This window comes from Balaenoptera musculus, chromosome 1, assembly GCF_009873245.2.
Source record: "Balaenoptera musculus isolate JJ_BM4_2016_0621 chromosome 1, mBalMus1.pri.v3, whole genome shotgun sequence".
In the NCBI taxonomy this organism is placed as follows: Eukaryota; Metazoa; Chordata; class Mammalia; order Artiodactyla; family Balaenopteridae; genus Balaenoptera; species Balaenoptera musculus.
In genome coordinates, this window is record NC_045785.1 from 115074254 (window position 1) to 115091419 (window position 17166).

Here is a 17166-nt window from a genome sequence, read left to right on the forward strand (position 1 = left end):
TAGTGCTGGGTTGTGTGCTGGGTTCGGGGTTCCTTCTTGGCGTTAGTGTTGAAGGAGAACTAAGGGTTACATGCTGTGTAATCATACAGATCGGTGTGTGGCTTCTGTGTAAGTTCCTTCCTCCAAGGCTCCGCTCCTTAATTCCCCCTTCCCACTGCTTACCCAAGCCTGTCTCTGCTGTCTAAGGCATCCTGGACTTACTGGAATCCGTTTAATGATAGCAACCATCTGCTACCCCTCCTGGTGATCAGCCCCTTCCCCTTTCGTCTTCTGCTCATCCTTCTGCCTTTCTTGGTGGGGGTCCTGCATCCTGCCTTCCTGGGGGGTGGGGGGGGCCCTGATATTCCTGTCCTCTCTCATGGCTCATGTCCCAGGAGTCTCTGTCCCTTGCCCTTCCTCCATCTCCCTGACATAGGCACCCTCCCCACCCTCCTTCCCCCGTACACTGCCCACCTGGCCCAGGCTCTCCCACTTCTGTGCTCACACATGTGGGACCCTCTGTCTCCAGTGGAGTTCTCATGATTCTCTGGCCTCCTCTCGTTTCCTCTCTTGCCCTAAAGCAACATTTCCTCATGACTCCCTCCCTCCTTCTCCTTTGATCCGTTTTCCAGGGTCCTGTCAGCAGTCCCCTGTGGCTCTGATTTCACTCTGCCCTTCCTTCTCCGTTGATTCTCTTCAGAGAAGCTCCCGCCCCATCCCTCCAACTCACTGCCTCTTGGGCTGGAGAAATTTATTTTCATCTCCCCTCATCAGTCATGTGGGGCAGTTCCCTCACAGGACACCTGCCCCTTCCGGCAGCCCAGCCAGGAGCAAGTGATTTTTGTTAGGAAAAGTCATTTCCGTGCGATGCAAGGGGCTGAGGAATGCTGGAGTGGGGGCATGGGGTAGGCAAGTGGCTCTTCCTCCCTTGTTTCATTCCAGGGTGAAATAGCTGGACTCCAGGGCCATCACTCTCCTCCCTCCGTTAGCCCCACGCCAAGATTTAGGGGGTGGCTGGATGAAATGCCAGGATCTCAGGAGTGGCTTGAGAAGGAAGTTCCAGAATTATCTGAGCAAAGGTCACACCGTTCCCATCACCAGCTTCCATTTCAGAGAATCTGCACATAAACCTGATAGGGGCCAGGTTTCCAGAGGCTTCTGTCTGTTCCCCACTGTCCTCCCCGTCTTTTTCTTGCTCTTGGAGCCCTCCTGTGCTCCCATGAGAACCGTCTCCCACCCCACCCTTCCATCCTTCCTTCCCAGGGCTGTGAGCTTGATTGACTCTGATACCCGGGGAAGGCATAAGCCGCTTGTTGGAATGCACGGCGCCCTGTCCCCCTCACAGGGAGATAATCGAGGAGGAATATTGGCTCGTCCAGGAAACGAGGTGATAAATTTGTTGTGAGATTGGTGTCACAAGCAATCAGAGGGAGCTTCTCCCCATCCACGGCTGGGCAGCTAAATGAGAAATCATTAGGTTATTGCAGAGACCAGGGACAACAGAAGTGGAGGAAGGAGAGGACTCCCCTTTCCACCTCCCCATTTCCCTGGGGGACAACACAGGGAGATCAGAAAGGGAAGGAAAGAATCAGAGATACAGAGAGAGGCAGGCTGCTTTCTCCAAGGTTTCTCCTATACCTGAATGTCTGTACCTCCATCAGTGATGTGCTCCTGGCATCTCCTCTGGTGTCTGGGCCCTCATGAGGCTGACACAGAACACAGGACAAAGAGACAAGTGAGCAGGGTTGGGTGTCCCCAGGTCAGTGAAATTTTTGTAGAAATTTTGTAGTAGAAAAGTTGAAAAGGGCACGTGGGAGAAGCTGATGAGGTCACAGGCCAGAGTGGCTGGTTTGGAAGGGATGGGAGAAGAAAACCAATACCTTCTTTACAACCCCTCTGGGAAGACTGCCTGGAGGAGAGAGATTTGAAGTCTGCGTAGCAGACACTGGATGGGTGTAGGTGTGTAGCAGACGCTGGATGGGTGTAGGTGTAGACCTGCTAGGAGATAATGGGGTGGTTGGCATGTATACACGTAGGGTGCTCTCCCCTTTCTGCTAAATTCCTGCCTCATTCATGGAAATAAGACCATAGAGCTGCCCTGGCTTTCACATGCTTTGGGGTCCTAGGAACAGACATCAGTTTGCATGGCCTTGAAGAGAAGGTCTCTCCACGGACCCTTGCCCTGGACTCCCAATTGGTCATCAGCACCATGTCCGCCATCAATATCCTGTAAACTTCCAACAGTGGTTCGATGAATGGTTTTTGGTCTCCCTGCGCTTCCCCTGTTCTTGGGACATTTGTGTTTCATCTGACAAGCAAATTGAGTCAGGCGGAACCAGAAAGATCAGGAGCAAACAGTGAAACCAGCGCTCATCAACCCTGAAGACCTACCTCTGGGTGCTCCCTCCCCTCTGCTTGCCGCTGCCTATTGAATGCTGCCATACTGAGACCTTGCTCCTCCAGCTGTTAATTACCGAGCCTCCACTGCCAGGCTCCCTCAGCCCCGTGCAGCAAATTAACATTCCGTGCCCCTTGCACGTGTAGAATGAACCGAGTTAGATGGATCGATTGAGCTACCGGTTGGAGCTGCTTTTACTTTACGCAGGATTGATCCAGATGACCCCAACTTGGGGCCTCTAGAAGCGCCTTTGCGGGAAATCTTTTTAATGGAGATTAATTGGGAAAGCCTTGGATGTCCTAGTTACAGGCAGAAAGTGCCCCATTCTCGCTTTTGGTGGCTACATACCAACACTTGTATGTAGATGTGCAGTAACACGCCCAAGTTCACTAGACGCAGGAGTGCACACAAGGCCACACACACCCTCACACCACCAAACAGCCGCCTTAGTTCTTCTGGTTCTTCTAAGCCCATCCCCGAACCTTACCAGGTGGACACACGGTGGCTCTGTGGAGCTTGGGTCAGCCCCAACTTCCACTTTTGTCTCTCTGAATCTGGACCTCTTTCTATGTCTATGTCCAGTCTTTCTCAGCAGCCTAGAAGTTTCTGGAAGGCAGAGACTGAGGAATGCCCAGAAGGAGAAAGTGTTTAATTTTTAAAGAGGTATGACCTTGGTTCTAACTTCTTTATGTGCCTGAATTCCAGCCACTTCCAACTGCTTGCTGGTCTTTTATGTCTCCATGTCTTGGCTCATGCTGTTCCCTTTGTCTCCAATGCCCTGCCCCCAGCTCTCTGGCTGTTGAAATCCTTCTTGCCTTCAAGGCTCAAGGCAGTTCTAATCAGTAAATGTGTATTTATCGGATACCTACTGTGTGCCAAGCAAGGTGTCCAATGTTTAACTTGTATGATGTAGAAAGGACCGAGAGCTAACAAAGGCCAACAAGATAGGGGTCTTGGCCCAAGGGAAGACCAGGGTGGAAGTCAGACATGTGAAAAAAATGCAGTCTATCCATTGATGTAATGCCCTTTCCTCCACATCACTCCATCAGGACTCTCATCATGCCATACTGCCCGGATACGCGAGTGTGTCCACTAGACTGTAAGCTGGCTGGTGGCAGGACCAGGTCTGTCTTGTTCACTTTACATCCCAGAGCCCAGGACAGTGCCTGGTTTGTAGTAGACACTCAAAAAATGTTTGTTACATGAATGAATGAATGTTGAATTGAGTTGACTTTCTCTGGGTGCAGGTGCCTTATCCATTAATTCAGAGAATCAAATGACAAACATTTATTGAGCACCTGTTGTGTGCAAAGCACTTCTGTACTAGTCACTTTGGGAGACGCACAACTAAGATCACATCTGTTGCCTCAAGGAGTTTACAAGCCAGAATAAAATACAGTATAGCTACAGATGAGACTGCAGGTCTCAAACTACACGAAACGTTGAAGTTTCCTGATTAATTACCGTGGGACCAAAGTCTTATTTATATCCTTGACCGCCAGCCTAGACAGTTTTTTGAACTGTTCTTTTCCCTGTAGATGGCTCTGTTCAGAATTCCTTCCTTTAAACTTTAGTTCTGCAAACCATTTCAGTCCACCTTGATCAAACTGTTATAAATTGATTATTTGTTAGGTGTGTGTCCAAAGTAAGAAGAAAATATATGAGGTGTGTGAATAGAATCATAAAGCACCAGAATTGAAAGGGATCTTAAGTATCACCCAGGGCCCTCTGGAACATTGCTGTCTGGTGGTCATCCACACTTATCTTGAACACTTTTAGTGACAGGGAGCTCACTGCCAGGTGCTATTAGATAGTTCTTATATGAATTAAAAAATCTGCTCCCCTAGGGGTCACTGTCATTAATGTCTGTTCTGGGGGTTTGTAAGGAAGGCTCAGTGATGGGGCCTGGGGTCGTGGAGCATGTCTGCCAAGGCAGACTTTCTCAGAGGCACTAGTACAGAGCCAGGGCCAAGGTTGAGGGCACTCATCAGAGCCCCATGCCTTCCCAAATTAGCTGCTCACCTGGCTCGTAGAGTAAGATAGTCCATCTGGAAGTCCTAGAGAAATCTGCAAAGTCATCTGTGATGAAGGGTTCCTGACTCTGGAAGGAGATTAAGATCTAACACCTGGATCTGACCTGCTGCTATTTCTTTTTTTTCTTTCTTTCTTTTTCTTTCTTTCTTTCTTTCTTTCTTTCTTTCTTTCTTTCTTTCTTTCTTTCTTTCTTTCTTTCTTTCTTTCTTTCTTTCTTTCTCTTTCTTTCTTTCTTTCCTTCCTTCTTTCTTTCTTTCTTTCTTTCTTTCTCTCTCTTCCTTTCTCCCTTTCTCTCTCTTTCTTTCTTTCTTTCTTTTTCTTTTCTTTTTCTTTCTTTCTTCCTTTCTTTCTTTTTCTTTCTTTCTTTCTTTCTCTTCCTTCCTTCCTTCCTTCCTTCCTTCCTTCCTTCCTTCCTTTCTTTCCTCTTTAATTTTGAGGTGAACAGGGGTACGAGGTGATGCAGAAATATAATAAAGCTCATTAAACTTTGAAATGGAGAAGTGCTCCTAAGAGCTCGTGTCAGGCCTCAGAAGACCCGGATTTCCAGCGGGCTCTGTTGGTTTCAGCGTAAAGGAGAGAATGCCCTCCTTTCTGCTGCCCCAGCCCGCACCTTTCTGGATTTCTCAGAGTTAAGGCTCTTTATTCTGGAGACTGTTCCTAAAAGTGCCAGGAGACGTCTATGGACAGGGTCTGGAGACCACCTGCATTTCCTCCTGGGCTTTGAGCCTGCTGGGGGCTCTCAGGGGTACAGTTCTCGCTACTCTCAGATTGTACTCTGAAGCCATATTCATAGCATGGTAACTGAGAATGTTAAAGCCAGCTGAGGGAGCTTTCAGAGCAGAACGTGTAGGGTGCCTGCGCCCATCTGCCTGAGGAGGAGCCAGAGGGGAGGGGTTCACTGTAGGAGGGGGGAATGGGGTCAGACCCCAGGATGAACTTTGTGTTTGCCTGGGGAAAATCAGGGTGGCGGGGGCTGAGGGGTGGCACATTGGTCACCTTCCTGGTGGGCACACTGCTGCCTGGGGCGAGGATGCACTAGCCCCCCGGGGGCGCCTGTGGGAAGGAGACGAAGGGCAGCAGTTACCTGGGCTCCGCTTCATTTGTAGGGAGACACCAGGGCCTTGCCCTCGGCTGCCTTAGGAATTACCTCAGATACAGCCCACCTCATCCTCTCCTCCTCCCCAGCCTTGGCTAATCCTTTCAAAAATCCCTTCCATTTCTCAAGGATTTCACTCCTTTCCTTTGACCTAAATGCTCAGGACCTTCCGATGAGGCCCTAGGGTGGTGATCCACCCCAGATGTCCCCGCCCACCCGCCTGCACAGCCCCCCAAAGCTGTGCTGCCCCCTGCCCTTCTCCGATTTCTTTCCTCCTCCTCCTCCTGTGTCCTTATCTTCATCCTCGCTTTCCGCTCCCAGATGGTCCCACTATTTCTTTTCCTGACTCTCAGTCCCCATCTGTATCCATCTTCCCAGCCTTCTCCATAGCTTCTCTCTTGCAGCTCCTTCCGGTTTCCAGGTAAAGATTCCTCAACCCCCATCTTGCCCCCATCATCAGTGCAGGTTGAGGAGGCTTTGGAGGTGTGCCCTGGGGGAAAGGGGAGCCCTCTGTAATTGCAAGGTTGGCTCAGAAGCCACCAGAAGTTTGGAGACCTGCCCACCCCAAATACCTCTTTCCTTTACTGACCCCCAGTTTCTTCTAAATAAAGGTGTTAAATTGGTGATCAAGGCCCTTTCCAGCTCCAACCTTCAGATTCTCTTTCTCATTTAATGTTCTTCTCTTTCCCTGTCCTGTCTCTCTGTCTTGTCCTCTGTCCCTTTTATACCAGTGTCACTTCAGCCCTCCCTCCCTTCCTTCCTTCCTTCATTCCTTCCTGCCCTTAAAACACTCTTTTACAGCCTCTTTGTCACTCTTCCTGCCACCAGCTTTCTCCTTGTCTGCTTTGCTCTCTTTTTTTCTGTCTGACTCCCTCTCCCCACCCTTTTCTCTGTTCTCATTTTGTCTTTGCACGTTGGGCCATCTCTTTCAGCGTCCTGTGTTTTAGGACTTGGGGACTGCTGGAGGGCCAGGCGTTTGGGCCCCTCCTCCATTTGGTCTTGTAGGTTGGGGGGAGGCGGCAGAGGGTCTCCTTCCTTTCCTGCCTCCCGACCCTAGCCCTTGGGGGCCTTGCTCTGTCTTTCAGCCTTCTCTGGCTTTGTGACTGTCCTGCTCTCTTTTCTCCTTCCCTCTCTCTCCTCATCTTTTTTTGCTGTCTTTCCTCTTATCCTCTGTCTCCTATCTGAGCTAAGTCCTTGCCGGCCACCTGCCTCCTCTCCCCGCACTGCCCTTCCCTTGCCCACTGAAGCCAGATTGAAATTCAGTTTTTCAGCAGAACTATCCAGCATCCCTGCCACCCCCCCACCTTTCTCCTCCTGCCTGTCATACCTGCTCCAGCCAACCCCACTTGGGCTCACAATGCCATTGTCCTTCCCATAAAACACTCTCAGGGTCCCCTGCCAGGGCACATTTGCATAAAGTTGTCAGATCAGGTCTGGCCCTGGTGCCTCCAGCTGGCAGGGCAGAGGGGGCTGGAGGCCCAAATGGGGCAGGGTGGAGGGAGTGTTTCCAGCTGCACCTGCCTGTCTTTTTTAGTTCAGGAGCTCAGCGTCCTTGTGAGTGGGTCTGGGCTGGCAGGTCACTTTGGAGACTCAGGATTGCCTGCCCTCTATCCTCTTTTTTTCCACCATGAACCTAGTGGAAGGGGATGCAAGGAACTTTGATGGGGAATTCCTTACAGGGGAAATCAAAGAATGGCCTTTCTTTCCGATGCTGGATGCATCCTGTGGGTTCTCTCAGCTGCTGTCTTAGTGTCATAAACCTGCAGCCCTCCCTCTACACCCCTGCTGGAAGGAAATGCCAGGATGGCCCCAGGTACACCAGTTCTGTCACTGTCTGGGGTACGGGGCTGAGTTCTTGGGGGTGTCAGCAAGGTCTGGCTGAGGCCCCAGGAAAGCAGGAGATGCAGTAGAATCTTAGAACATCGGAGCCAGAAAGGTCCTTCCGTGCCTAGTACTTCAGCCCCCTCTCATTACAGTTTAAGGAAGCTGAGACCCAGAGAAGTGAAGTGATCCCCCCCACAAAGTCACGCAGCTGGATGGGGCAGAGCCGGGACCAGATAAGTCCACGCCTCCTGACTTCTGGCCCAGAGTGCTCTTGCCCCTGCTAGCAGGTGGTGCTGGGCCAGTTCCCCTGGCCTCTTTCAGGGTTCTGTTCTTGCCTCTTTCGGTGAGTAACACACTGGCCCAGACCAATAAACTCCTGTGCCCTGTCACTATGAATACCAGCCCCAAGCCGGCCTCTGCAGCCAGCCTCTCTGGTCTGTTCAATGCAAGGAAACCAGGCCAGATTGTGGCCACTTGTAAAAGCCCATCTGGTCCCTGGAAAGATTCCCCTTCAGCTGTCCCTACCATACCCCAGCCTTGGAGATAGACATCGGGGTGGCTTGGCCAAGCAGTTTGTGGGGAGGGAGGAGAGACTGCTTCTTCTGCCTACGGCTTTGGCCTCCTGGGATGAGAAAGGACCAAAAGTGGGAAGGGGGTGAAGGTAGGTGGGCCGGTGGAGCTGAGGTGTCCGCTTCTGAGGCCCCTGCTGCCCACTGTCTTTTTCACTTCACACTGTGAGATACTTTCTATGGTAAATGCTGGTGGGCAGCAGAGTGGGGGGCCGTAATAGTCCTTGAATGTTGAGTAACTTGTCTTCAGGGTGTTCATCTGATGTCCATATAACCAGATCTCTACTCACAGCCAAGCCTGAGATTACCTGCTGGGAACAAGTCAGTGCAGCTTTCTGACCCCTGACCTCTCAGAAGAGGGGCTTATAGTCTCTAGGTCACATCACATTTGGACACTTTTTGGATTCTGGGCTGGGCTCTGTATAAGGCAGAATCAGCAGACCCACACCCTTCATGACCAGTCGGCTGGGCAGGCGTGGTACTTCCCTCCTGGCAGCTTCTGGTCTAAGGGTTCTGAACCTGCTTCTGTCTCTGCCTCTGTGTCTCTGCTGTGGGCAGCGGGGGTCTCTGTCTTTCTCTCCTATCCTCGTCCTCATTCTACCCGCCCCAGCCAGTTCGTTCCTCCCACCCCCCAACCCCCCCGCAACCTCCCTTCCTCCCTTCTCCCCTGCCTCCTCTATCAAAAGTGCAAATGTCCCTTTCTCCTCTCCTTTCCCCTTTGCTGGCCCAGCCCAGAGAATTGCAATCCTCTTTTCTCCGTGAGAGAATCCAGTGGACAGGAGGGGCCTTCTCTGGCTGTTGTATGTTTCCTAGAGCAGGAAGGGGATGGCTGGGGTCGGGGAGAAGCTCTTGGGGGAGGATGGGAGAGCGAAGATGTGAGGGCAGAGAGAGGGAGGGAGAGTGGCAGAAGGAATAGTAGAGTGTGGAGAGATTTAGTTCCATCTGAAAGCTGTCGGTGCGAATCAAAGTCTTCCCTTTGAACCAGCAGCGATCTGGAGTGGAGAGCATGGGGACTGCTCCGGCCCAGGGGGTTCATTACTTCTCATTTGATAAATCCGGGGAGACAGGGCTCGGCCTCCACCACCCCTCTCTCCTGCAGCCGGGCTTCCTTGGCGTCTCCTGTGTTTGGCTCCACTCCCTCTCTTGTTCCCGGCTGGCATAGCAGGCAAGGCTCCGGGAACTTGACCACCAAGGTCCATGTGCCAAGACACGGGTGCAAAAAGGTGCCCATGGGGTGCAGAAACTTGTACTTGAATGCAAAGGTGCAAAAGACTGTGTGTGTGTGTGTGCGTGCACACCAGTGAACGTGTGCTTATGTGCTGTGGTACATATGTGTCCACAAGAACTACACAGCTGTGTCTGAGAATCTGTAAGCATTTCCAGCCTCTCTACGATAGATGTAGAGGTCACTTCCTATTTCTCAGTCAAAAATGGGATTCAACCTCTCTGTCCTCACCAGGCCTTTGTGGGAGCCTAGTTCCCAACCCCGGGGATAGGCGCAGCGGGAACAAGAGATGTGTTCACACACAGAGATGGGGATAGGTGGCCTCTCCTGTGCTGTGCTGAGGATGGAGGAGGGAGTTGGAGAGCGAGCAGAGCTGGAAGGCAGTGTCACCCCAGGAAGATCAGCGTTGGGAAGGAGAGGGGGGTGATGCTGAGAGGCGAGGAGAGGGTGTCCTAGTGAGGGGACAGTATCAAGGGGAGACGGAGAGGCCCCAGTTTGCACAATGGCCAGAGTCTGAGCTAAGAGGCCCAGGGGATGGTGAGAGGTGGAAGGCAGCAGTAGCCAGGCTGGCGAGGTGGCATTCCGGGGGAGCCAGGTGTTCTGGCCCCTCGCCTTGTTTACAGGCCCCGACACTTACCAGCTGTGTGCCTGGGAGGAAGTTGCTTATCTCTCTGAACCTTAGGTCCTTATTAGGGATACTAATGGTACCTACCTCATCATGTTGTTGTGTACATTAAGTGAACTAGTCTTCGTGAGGTACTTGGCACAGCGACTGGCGCTTCATAAGCAGGGGGTATATTATTGTTACCACTTCTACTGGTGGGCATTGGTGGCTTATAAAGGGTGACATTTGTGATTGACTGAAAACCTCTTTAGGTGCCACTGATGGTCCTGCCAGCCTTTGGAACCACTCTCCCTTCATGCAGGCATATTTACATCAAGCCTTCTCCGATGGTTGGTTGCAGCGTGTGGGGCAAGTCCTACGTGGCTATAGGGTACAGGCCAGCCCCAGATCTCAGGAGGGAGCAGCGCCCTCCCAGGAGGTAAACACAGTTAAGATGCAGGTCTGAGTATAGAGTGGAGATCAGAAGTAGCAGATGGGCGCAGAGCTTGGGGGCACCAGAAGTTCTCTGGGGTGGAGGCCATGAGTCCAGTGTATTCAGGAAATACTTCCTGGATATTGCTACAGCACAGCACAGTGCCAAGAGCACTAGCTCTGCCACTTCCTGTCTGAGTCCTATTTCCCTTCACTGTAACGTGGAGACCATAACCGCCACTGAGCCCTGTATTATAATGACGGGAACGGTGTCTCTAAGACATCTGCACTGGTGCCCAGTACTTAGCATCTTCTAACTGGGAGTTAGCATTATTAAGGAACATTGCTGGGACTGAAGGGACAAGAAAGGTAAATCCAAGCAACTCTGTTCTCCAGGGGCTCCCAGGAGACCGGGAAAGACAGAAACGCACACACACGAGTAACTTTTAATCCAAGGCAGGCTGTGATAAGTGCTATAACCAGAAGCCCAAACAATGCGGAAGAAGAAGACGGGAGGGAACCATTCCAAGGTGGAGGCCAGAGGAGCTTTGTGTTATGGGGTGGGATGGTGAGGGCCAGGGTTAACCTAGAAGGAAGGAGAGCTGGGGGGAAGCTAGTGGGAAATAGGGGAGGAGCCCAGAGGCCCCACCCCATGGCACCCATCTGGAGTCTGAGACCACCCCCCCCCCAGCCTTCTGGCAACACGCCTGAAGGACGGAACCGAGCTGGAGATGAGGTCCTGGCCCCCTGTGACCACACTCACCATCACCTTCCTGCCCTGCTTTTCTGCCTTAGCCTGGGTCTCTGTGGCGCCGGGGCGTCTTTGTATCACCAGACCTTTCCCAGTGCTTTTCTCTCTGTTTCTCTGCCCTGGGCCTGTGTCTTTTTCTTTCCTGGCCTCTTTCTAACTAAGATCTCCTCTTCCCTTCCTGCTTCTCCTCCAGTCTCCTTTCTCTCTTTCACTCTCCCTCTGCCTGGTCTGTCTTTGTCTCCGCTTCCCGGTGTCATTGGCGCCTCTGCCAGCCTCCCCATCAGTCTGTAAGTGTGTGAGTTTCCGTGCGGCTGTGTACAGCACACTTCTCCTCTGTCTGCCTTCACAATGGCTGCTTGAGAGCTCACCAACATCTGTGATAGTGTCTGAAGACAGGGAGGCAGCGGGATGAAAGCAGGCGGGAATTCACTTAAAAACACACACGCGGATTTGCACTCGCCCCAGACTGGAGCTGCCAGGCAGGCAAGGCTGCTGATTCAGTGCTGCCGCTGCTGCTTCGGAGGCTGGTCTTTTGTCACCATTCTGTTTGTGTTCAGGCTCTTCCCGAGTCCCATCCCACATGCAGCCAGTCCTCTGCATTTTGGTTTGCCCTGGTTTTATTTCCTGGAAGTGGGGTGTGGGCACAGGGATGGGGCTGACATTTCACCACCACCCCTACCCCCCAGTTCCAATGCAGACTCTGCTCCGTGTCACAGGTGTCACAGATGTCACAGATGTCACAGACGTCATGGCCGGTGGAAGACCCAGGCCACCGGGACCTCTGAGGCATGTGTGTGTTCTCTGATTTGTGTGTATTCTTGTGAGAGCACTGATGCTGGTTCTTGGTGCCTTCTTGACATGTACCCAGTACCTCCTTTTCATTTGTAGCACCACCTCTGCCCTTCCTGTTGTGCCTGTGTGATGCCTGCACTCATGGCTCACTTTCTAGGCTTTTTTTCTCAGCAATCCCCATATCCCCTCTTCACCCATCCCCATCATTGCACCAGAAACTTCCAGAGTTCTGTTTCCCCTACCTGTCTCAGCTCTGCTCCACACTCCCTCATTCAGGGAGCCTCCCAGGACTGCCCCCAGCACCGTTCCTCCTCCCGCAGCAGGGAGAGCCCTGTCCCGCCCCTCCACTCTCCTGCCCTGTCTGCCTTTACCGCAGTCTGTGAGACTGACCTGGGGAACAGGGTGTTTGGCCTCCTTCCCTCGATGGGGTTGCACAGGCAGGACTGTTCACTCAGGCATTTGTTCACTCTCACTCCATCAATCAACAGACTTATTTGCAACACCTGCTGTGTGCCTGGCAGCCAGGCCCTGTGCTGGGTGATGGGACTGGTGCTCTGAGTGACACAGTCCAGACGCAAGGAGTTTCCCCTGGGCTGGGCAGGGGTGGGCAATGCAGCGTGGACCTACTATAGCAGAGGTGGGAAGTTAGTACAGAGAGCTCTGAGGGCATGAAGGCAAGCAAGGAGGACTTCACAGAGGAGGTGACTATTTGAATCCCAAGGGAAAGGGAGGGAGCAGTGTTCTGTCCAGGAAAGGCCTGTGTAAGGACCTGGAGACAAGGAGAAAAGCCTGGAGTGTGCAAAATAGGGAGAGTGGGACTTGGCCATGGCATGGCAGGCTTGGGGCTTTCTCTTAATCTTGCTCCAGGTCAGGACAACCCGTGGGCATCTGGCCTCTCTCTCAGATACTGTCTTGGCTGCAGGGGCTGTTTTGGGGCCAACCAACATTGCTTGCCAATTTTGCAGGCTCAGGATCTACACGGTCTTTCCATCAAGTTAAATTCCTGAGACCCCTCGTTTCCCCTCCTCTCTGGACTCTCTTCTGGGTTATTGCTTCCATTCCCCCGTCTCCAAATTGCTTCAACCAGGCCTATGCCAAGAGGGAACTATTTCAAAATCTGCAGGACGACAGATACCTTCTTTGTCATGTCACTGCTCATGTCTCCACCGGTCCCTCTGATTATCTAACTGCCCAGGAGAAATAGGGTCGTAGCTACCATTCAGCGGGCACAGTCAAGGGAATATACCAGGCCTGTCATCCACCTCATCCCATTTAACTCTTCAGCAGTCTGGGTAAACGTCATCGTCCCCCAGTTTACCAGTAAGGAGAATGAGGCTTAGAGAGGAACTCGGCCACGGTCACCCTGGTAGGAAGTGGCAGAGGCACTATGCAAACCTAAGTCTGTTTCCTAAACCTCTGCTCTTAAAAGGGACTTTGCAATACTTAGTCTAGACTTGTCACAGGTACAGGTGAGCACACGGAGGAGGCTGGGATGGGGCAGTGACAGCCCAAGGTCACACCACTCCTCCCTCCGGCAAGATGCCCATCGCTGACTCTGACTGCATCCTGCTGGGGGGTGAGCTGCCTCCTCGCTCCCAATGGATGGAACCAGCTTCTCACTGTCCTCGGGAGACTTCAATAGGACACCAGGGTGTCCAGGCCCCATGCAGGAAAGCTGTGAATATAAATTCCATCTCTGAGCCAGGGCTCACAGGCCACTCTACTCGCAAGCCCTTGACTTGGGCTCCGGGGGCTGTGGGAAGGAGAAACGTTGAGTGTGGAGAGTTTGCAGCCTGTAGCTGCACTAGAGAAATGCGCAATGATATGAATAAATTTGAATAATAATGAGGGCAATGCCTGAATTAATAATGCCGGCTTACTCACCTGACCCACCCCTCCCCCAGGATCTCAGCTCCTGCCACCCTAATCCCAGGAAATATGGGTGAGCCTTTTCCTTTCCTTTAGAAGACATGGATGGGCTGTCAGGTCAGCAGAGTTGGGGAGCTGCTGTTTCTAACTTCTTGACCCCCTGCAAACCCAAAGAGCTGGATTTGCACACTTAACCAAAAGAGACTGCCTCTTTGTATTAAATCATACGCTGGTCATCAATCCACTCCTATCTCTGCCCCCTCTCTTGGTCCTCTTTATGTGCAACTACCAATCCGGATGTCGAATGTCCAGGGAGATTCAGAGAGAAAAGACAGCATGGCCCTTGGCCTTGAGGAGAGGTTCCCATTCTAGTGAAACAGATAGGGCAAACACCGTCACCCACGAGCTGCCCTCTACCCCATGGCAAATAAAAGCATGGGCATAGACTGATAACGTGAGACAGGAAATGTCATGGAGAGAGCTGTGACAGCAGGGCTGAAAGGTGGGACAAGCTGGAGGTAAAGATCAACCTAGGAGGACTTCCTGGGAGAAGGGAATGTGAGGCAGGTTTGGAAAGAAGGGGAGAGATTGAGCTGGAGGAGGAAAAAGAAGAAGGGAGGCGATGAGAAGATGAGGGTCCTGTTTTTTGGTGTCTTAGAGGGGGGTCTTGGAATGGGCGGGGGACAGTTCTGTTTGCTTACACACGGGAGTGATGGAGGATCAGAGAGATTTTGGAAAGCTGGGTTTGGAAAGAGTTGGATCTGGGGATTGTGGTCTCTGCAAAGACTTGGGAGCTGGGGAGGGAAAGAAGGGGGTGGAGTCCCCAGAGTTCCGGGGAAAACTGATTTGGGTTACAGTGGGGACGTGCATGGGAAGCCCCAGACCTCTCCCTGTGCTGTCCCGCGGCCCCTCCATTTCCTGGGGCCCAGCGCGGGAAGCTGATGGTCACAGCACGGTGCCAGGACTGCCCCACCACCGGGCCGACCAGCGCTGGCTGGAGTGGGTGGGTGGGAGCAGTGGGGGGAGAAGGAACCCGCAATCCAATTCCCTGCTCCATTTAGGCTCCACAATTAAAGGCAATTACTCTGCAGTTCTCTAATCAAATGCTCCCGGCCGAGCTGCCAGCCGGGCAGCCTTGTGTAGCTCCCACAGCCAGAGGGAGAGTGGAACAAAGTCACATGGCCTGTCAGCTCCCACGGGGCGGGAGGCTGGGCGTGTGCAGGTGTGTCCGTGTGTATGCACTCATGCCCTCGGAGCTTGGGAGCAAGGGGTGAACACACGGAATGGGGAAAGTGTGCAAGAAGTGGGTTCAGAGCTACTTCGTTTGGGATTCACCGCCATCCAGGAAACTTATATGCGTACATGTGGACGTGCCTGTCCCGTAGAACCTGCCTTTATGTACCTGATGCGTTCAAGGGGGAATTGTACCTGGCATAGTTGTACACATGTGTGACCTCACGTTGGCTACGTACACAAGTCCAAGTAGGGGGTAGGGGGTACGGTGGTATATTCATGTCTCAGGGATTGAGGGGGACCGTGGCATCACCACAGCATGTGTTATGGATGTGCCACCCATTGACAGGGGGCGGGGGGCAGGGGAGCACTGGTAGAGGTGGTGGAGGAAGAGCCTGGGACCTGAAGTGCCGAGGCTCAGGATTTATCCCTGCTCTGTCCTTAACTCACTGGGTGTCCTTGGGAAAGCGACTGTCCTCTCTGGGCCTCAGTGTCCTCGTCTGTAAAATGAGAGGGTTGGACTAGCCTGGTCTCTAAGGCCTTTACATAACACTGCGCCACTTTCTCTGCTTGCTGAGCACTTCAGTTCCTGAAACCCATTCCCGTGGGCCACGGAGGGAGGAAGGAATCAAGCGCGAGCACGTGGCATCTTGGAGGGAAGGGGCTGAGGCTGAAGTGGGACAGGGGCTGGAGGGTCCGCCTTCCCAGCCTAGCGCTCTCTCTCTCGGGCCCGTTGCAGGGTGGGAGTGGGAGCCTGGGAGGCTCGGCCTCTTAGTGGAGCCCTCTCCTCACTCATCTCCTTACCCAGTGCCGCTTTGGCCTTGCCAGGGACCCAGACCCGCTTCAGCCAGGAGCCAGCCGACCAGACCGTGGTGGCTGGACAGCGGGCCGTCCTCCCCTGCGTGCTGCTCAACTACTCGGGGATCGTGCAATGGACCAAGGATGGGCTGGCGCTGGGCATGGGCCAGGGCCTCAAAGGTGAGTGGGCCATGCGGCCAGCCCAGACTACCCCATCTTCTCGTCCCTCCCCCACCAACAGAGACTCCTGGACCCAACATCCCTTCGTTCCTCACCACGTTTCTTCTCTGTGCTCTAGCCTCCCCTCTCCCACTCCTGTGTGAGTCAGTCTCCCGCCCTCTCCTCCCGAGCTCTGTCTCCACTGCTTTCCAAAACCCACAGCTCTGCCTTTCCTCCTGGCTGTGGACTGGCTCATGAAAGGCCAACGGGAAGCCTGAGAGATCAAGAGAAACCAAGAGACCTTTACATAAGACAGCTTCAGACAGACAGACACCACAAGGGGAGCTGCAGGCAGCCAGGTGAAGCAGGAGGTGCTGGGAGACTCCAGAGCCCCCCAGCTCTTGCAGGGGGAAGACACAGTAACTTCTATGTCCTGCAAGTGTTTCATGCCAGGCTGGCTTTGCTCCAGCCTCTCTCCTGCCCCATGCCCAGGCAATGTCCTCTCAGTGGTCACAAATTCATTTTAATATCAGCCTGAGCACTTTATTTATTCATTCATCAAGCCTTTATTAAGCACTATGGAGCCACTGCGGAAACAAACATAATGTGCTGGGGTGGGGAAACCCTCCTGTATTCCAAAGCAAGTAAAGATACTTTTTGGAAAGGCCGTCTGGCGGAGTGGATGGGGAGTCAAGACCTGCCTCTGCCACCTCCCAGCTGGGTGACGTTAGGAAAGCCACTTCACCTCTCTGGGCCTTAGTTTACTATTGTGTAAAACAGGCATAATCGTCGTGGGTCTGCCTGCCTTATAAATGCGTTTGCGAGTTTTGAACCAAGTGAGAGAATACGCTTTGTGAAATCACATTGCTCACTGTAAAGCAGTGTAATGATGAAAGTAGGGAGGGATGGTGTATTTTTATTCTTATTGTTGTCCAGGGCTTGAGACTATTTGCTGTGGCTTCCGTGTATTAGAACAGGTAGGGGAAATTTGTCTGTATAGAGCAATCTGTATGAAGGAAGGAGATGGGGCTGGCAGATCTATTGATGATAGAAAGGGAGAGAAATAGGGAGAGAGAGAGATCAATAGATATGGAGTGAGAAGAATCGATAGCCTCTGGACAGAGGGAGATAGTGGGAGGGAGCTGATGGTGGGGACCACCAGAGAGGAGGACAGAGTGTGAGGGGGTGGGCAAGAGCCTGGAGGACGGAGGGCGAGGGAGACTGGATTGCAGAGGCCAGAGGTTCACCTGCCACAGCCGTGGCTTCTGCAGGGGACGGGACTCTTGGTTTAGGGGCTCCTTCAGGGAGCTGGCGGGACCCTGCCTCATGCATCCCTCCCTAGGCGAGTGATGGTGAGACCTTAGCCTGCCTTGGGCTTCCCTCTGGCCCTGGTGAGCTCATGT

General features: G+C 52.9%; 1 protein-coding gene across 2 annotated transcripts in view; it reads left to right on the plus strand.

Annotated features, from left to right (window-relative positions):
• Positions 1-17166, plus strand: part of KIRREL1 (kirre like nephrin family adhesion molecule 1) — a 101456-nt gene that overhangs the window by 63645 nt on the left and 20645 nt on the right. For both annotated transcript variants that reach the window (XM_036867653.1, XM_036867654.1), the window contains exon 2: positions 15635-15784. In XM_036867653.1, the coding sequence (XP_036723548.1) occupies positions 15635-15784 (150 nt within the window). The remainder of the gene's footprint in view (positions 1-15634; positions 15785-17166) is intronic.